Source organism: Galeopterus variegatus, unplaced genomic scaffold (genome assembly GCF_000696425.1).
Source record: "Galeopterus variegatus unplaced genomic scaffold, G_variegatus-3.0.2 Scaffold6218, whole genome shotgun sequence".
NCBI classification, from domain to species: domain Eukaryota; kingdom Metazoa; phylum Chordata; class Mammalia; order Dermoptera; family Cynocephalidae; genus Galeopterus; species Galeopterus variegatus.
Genome location: NW_007732329.1, coordinates 82954 through 88304, shown reverse-complemented (window position 1 = coordinate 88304; position 5351 = coordinate 82954). Strand labels below are relative to the sequence as shown.

The window sequence follows — 5351 nt, the reverse complement described above, 5'->3', positions numbered from 1 at the left end:
AAAAAAAAAAAAAGAAAAGAATTTACTAGCTTTGCATGCCCAGCAGTAGTGTCGCAGTGTCAGGTGAATATGTTATAGGTCTAACCTGTTTTTCCTTCTGTCCCTTCTGTAATCTTCAAAACTGGGGGAAAAACATCTTCACCTTCCATCTCCAAATGTTTAGTTGGACCTGCATATGCTTTGCACTTTCGAGTTAAATACTATTCTTCAGAACCAAACAACCTTCGAGAAGAGTTTACAAGGTAGGACATAATGCAGAACCAGGTCCCCGCCCGGTCACACTTGTCTCACGTGTAACGTACTGGTCTTCTCAATCGCGGGTTGGCCTCCCCTTCCGTCTGCTGTCTTTATGTTTCTGAGCCAAACTTACTAGCACTTTTCCTGTGCTTCTGTATTCTGTCAAAAATCCATGACTTTGCTTAATTTGACATTTTTCTTAGTGAACAGAAATGAGAAGATTTACTTTCTTGTCACACTTCTGTTCTCTTGGACCTTGAGTAAATTGGTTGGTTGTTCTATGGTATTTCATTTTTGTCAGCTGCAAAAAAGGGAAGGCAGATATTCAGAGAACGTTTCTCAGTTCAAAATTGCCCTCTAATTTTGAAGGACTGCAAAATATTGTCTTTATTGTTACAATATAAGGAATCCTCTCTTTTAAAAAATTGTACTTTAAAACAGAGTTGTTAGAATCCCTTCAGGTTCTCTTTCAGCCCCACTGAACAATTTTTTTTTTAATGTTGTGTCTGCCTATGTCTATCTCTTGGATTTCAGAAACATGTAAAAACAGAAAAGAACTTAAATAACATTATATAATTACAATGTGTGGAGTTTCCCTCCATCCACCCTTCCATAGGAATTCTCTACCCAGCCTTTTCCTGCTTTTGATGTCCTCAGAGCCTCCTAGTGGTTTGTGTGATGGACTGTAGTGGTGACATTTATGCAGCTGGGTGGTCGGTGATAGTGGCCACTAGCTTGGAGATGACCACCTAAGTAACACATTAAAAACTGACTGGTTGGGCCGGCCCGGTGGCGCACTGGAGAGTGCGCTGCTTGGGAGCGTGGCGGTGCTCCCGCCGAGGGTTCAGATCCCATGTGGTGACCAGTTCCCGCTCACTGACTGAGCCTGGCGCGGGCGCAACATTGAGGGTTGCGATCCCGTTGCCGGTCCCCGGTACGGGCGTGACACCAAGGGTTGCAATCCCGTTACCGGCCAGTAAAAAAGACCCAAAAAAAAGGAAAAAAAATAAAAAATTAAAATTAAAAAACTGACTGGTTATCACCATTCCCCCACTGGAAGGACCTAGTGAGCTTCTACAGTTAAATTTTCGTGTAGGAATTGAGGCATTCTGGCCTTGTCAGCGCCATGTCTCCTTGGTGTGAGTATACAAGATAGTATCCTGAAATTCAGAAGCAAAGGTCAGTGGTGGTTAAACACCTGTTGGGAAGCAGGAACATTCTAGGATGTACTAGAACCTTCAGCACTTCCCCCTCCCTTTGATATGTGGGTCACCCACATTCTCCTGTATCCATCCACAGAAAGCTATTGCGTTGTTTCTACAGCTCAAACAAATTAAATTATTCTAGTGTTCCTCTTCAGAGTTCTTTATGAAACATGCTGCTTCTAGCTGTCATCAAAGCCAGTGGTTTTCAACCTGGGTTGTGTGAATCATAAACACCCATGAAGCTTTTGAACAAATTAGATTCCTGGGACCGCTCTTGTGTGTAAGGTTCAGATTCCGTAGGTATGGGTGTGGAGCATGGGCAGCTTTGGTTTTTACAAAGCACTGTAAGTGCTTCTGATAATCACATCCTCCTGGTAAAAAGCCACTTATTTATGCCAAGACACTTATTTTTAACCCACGTAAACCCCATTGTGTTATTTGCTGCCTTCCTACCCATTTTGGTTACCCCTGTAACCAGTTGCAGTCCAATTCCAGGGTTTTTCTTATTTCATGCATGTGCGTGTGCCCGCGCCTGCTTTGTTTTTTAAAAAGACAGTCTGCAGTTAAACTGCATCAGGAAAAAAGCCTCAGATCAGCTGCAAACGTTTTGGTACAATCAGCTGCACCCGATCTGGAATCTGCTGGTGGAGCTGGCTGAGGGCCCTATCCAATGGCTCCACCCCATCCATTTTTGTGGACACATTGCAGGCCTGTGTGAGGACTTCTGTGTGCCTTGTTTGGTTCTCTTCTTGAGCACAGACCATGCAGTGTTTCATGTTCCATCCCCCACATATCTTGCAAATTCCCTACATGCACTCACTTTCCTAGCTAGGTTCTGGGATGCTTTCCTGAAGATGCTTCCACCAAAGTCCTCATTTGATGTGGACTCCCTTTTTACAATGCAAAATTTCAGGCTGTGTATAGGGTGGGCTATGTGACGGGAAGATGGGATTGGAAGTGGCTGGGAAAGTTATCCTCTGTTGACTTTTGTATATATTTGTCAGGTACCTGTTTGTTTTACAACTCAGGCATGACATTCTTTCTGGAAAGTAAGTATGTTTTTGTTCTAACTCTTAACCGAGGACAGATCATAGTATATTTCAAAATAATTCACTGTTTTAACTCTTTTACCCTTGTTCCCTTTTCAAAATTCAAAAGACAGTGCAGCAGGCATTGTAAAGTGAGTCTAATACTTGTATCACGGTCATTATCATTCTATTTTAAATGATTACTATATGGCTTGAAGCATTTCCAAGAGCATTTAATATCTTAAGTGATGTGTATTTGGGAATAATTCTCTCCCTGATCACATCACTGCCCCATTCATAATGGCTTTTGTGGTATTTGCAAGCAAGATACGTTATTAGTATGTATACACTTACAAATATTTGGACAGTCATCACCATCTGCATTAAGTAATGTAAAGAGGTTATGTTGATTCCAATGGAAAGAGGTTTTGGCATCTCATCTCACTTTCTTTTTCTCTCTTAAAAATGGTTTATAATACTAGGCCTCTGGCTACACACAATGATTGTTGAACACGAGAACTTTTGGCACAGAAGTGGCTGATTGTGCATGCAATATTAATTTATTTTAAAGATAGGAGATTTCAACAGTCATAGCTTTTATAATTGTATCATTTTTCTGCATATATACTGAATACTTTCTATTATGTGCAAAACTATGGCTATATTGCATCTAAAAAGCAATACCTGATGTTATTGACAAGACCACATTCTGATTTTGCATATAACCTGAAGGAAATTTAAAATGTTATTTCTGAATTTGCAAACTTTTAATGGAATATACACTATAAAAATCTCAGTGGAATGTACTCCATAGAACAAGCAGATTGTACAGTGTATACATTTGCCTTATTCAGCCGTGCAATACAGATCTTTGGTTGGTGTGTGTATTATAAGTGTGTGTGTATTTTTATCTCTCCCTTTCTTCATACTGTGCTTCTCATACTAAAGGCCTTGTAATTCTAGAAATTGCCTTCAGTTTGGAAAAATATTAATGACGATGCCCTGCATTTGTACAGTACTTTGAAGTTTACCTGCACTCCAGCCTGATTTACAGCAGTTCAAAGCAGAGTGGTGTTCTTGTCCCAGCACTGCCTCCTACCAGCTGGATGACCTTGGGCAAGACCCCTTACCTTTAATACTCAGCTTATCTATAAAATGGGAGACTTGGGGAGGGGGAAGGGACTGGAAACAGCCATCCTAGGGATTTAAAAATCGATGCATTGACCCAATTGGATAATATATATGAAAGGGCTTTGAAAACTATGAAGTGCTATACCAATGTATGTCATTATTATTTTTCTAACTAAATTTGAAATATTAAGTATGAACGAGATCACTGGATTTGCAGGAATACTCTTGTATGGCTGTGCCTCAGTTATACTTATGAGAATGCTGAGTGTATCCAGCAGTCCTGGCAGTGCCAGATATAGTGTCTGTGTGTTTATTTTTAACACAATGACCTTGTTTCAAGAATGATTTAAGGCAAGTTTAAAAGACACATGTACTATATCAAGATAACATACATTGATCTTTTTCCAAATTTTCCCATTCTTGCCAAATTCAATAAAATTGCCCGTATGGTTGACAGAAACTATACCTAGATTAGGTTATTTTGCCATATGATGAGAATGGACTTTGGGAAATTTGTAGTGTGAGTCAGCTTGTTTGCTTTCTTTAATAGCAAAATACACATGAAGAACAAAAATCATTATCTAAATATCACTACCTTTTGAAAAATGAGTTTAATGACATTTTCTATGGTTATGAGTACTTAAGTTCTTTTTTAGAATTTATTTTTTATTTTTTTTTTCCAAGATTGAAGTGCCCCTATGAAACGGCTGTGGAATTAGCCGCTCTCTGTCTACAAGGTACATTAATCTTTAGTAGTATTTAGCATTTTAATGTTACTGCTTTTCATTTCCACAAATGAATGTCTGTTGTGTGCTAGGCCCAGCACTCTACTTTGGGGATGTAAATGAATGGGACACGGTGTCTGTCCCCAAGTAGCTTGCAGTCCAGTGAGGAAGGCAGGCAGACAGAGTGCAGGGTGGTTCCTTCAGGAACAGAGACGTGCAGAACGCTTGGAAGAGGTAGGCCCCTCGGGGGGATAAGGAGAGGAAGGTTAATCAAGGCACCAAGGCACAAAACAGAAGTATAGAGAGGTAACAGCAGTTGCGTGGCATCGGAGGGTGAAGTTTAAAGAGTTAGATAGGTGGATGACCTTGGATGGATGCCCACTTAAAGAGCACGAGCTTCATGCTGTCAGCAGAGTCGCCTTTGAAGGCTCTTAAGAGGGAGGCAGGCCTGGGCAGGTGTTCATTTTAGAAAGGCCATGCTGGCTGCCCGGCATTATTGAAGGGATTGGAGCAGGACTAAGATGGGCTGGGAGCACGGTGAGGAGGCGCTGCTGTAAGAGAGTAAGAGGAAACTGACTAGGGCAGGGGTTACGCACATGCACACCCCCCGAAAAACAGCACTGGCGGCACAAGGAGACAGACTTGGTGGTTAGACTTAGGTGTTGAGAGAGGAGTCAGAGATGATTCACAGGCTACTTTCAGGTATGGGTGGTGGCAGCAGTGAGTGGTTGGAAGAAGAACTGTACTCCAGGGGAGGAGACTGTCTTTGTAGGGCCTCTTGGCTGAGAAGTGCCAGAAGCTCCAGCAGGCTCTTGGGTATCTGCATCTAGCTTGTTAGAGAGGTTGGGCTGGATGCATTGATGGGGGCAGTCGTCAGCATGTGGGTGGGAACTGGAGGGTAAGAGGTTTGCATGTTTGATTGTCAATATTGGCTGTTCATCCATACGATGCCCAGGTGGATTGCAGTTTAAAATGCATAAGAAACACTTGCTGGGCCGGCCCGGTGGCGCACTGCTACAGTGCGC

General features: G+C 41.8%; 1 protein-coding gene across 1 annotated transcript in view; it reads left to right on the top strand.

The window, feature by feature from the left end:
- Positions 1-5351, top strand: part of LOC103605990 (band 4.1-like protein 4B) — a gene marked incomplete at both ends in the record, with an annotated part of 97451 nt that overhangs the window by 13723 nt on the left and 78377 nt on the right. The window contains 3 exons of the mRNA XM_008590586.1: positions 164-242; positions 2447-2491; positions 4286-4338. Coding sequence (XP_008588808.1) covers positions 164-242; positions 2447-2491; positions 4286-4338 — 177 coding nt within the window. The remainder of the gene's footprint in view (positions 1-163; positions 243-2446; positions 2492-4285; positions 4339-5351) is intronic.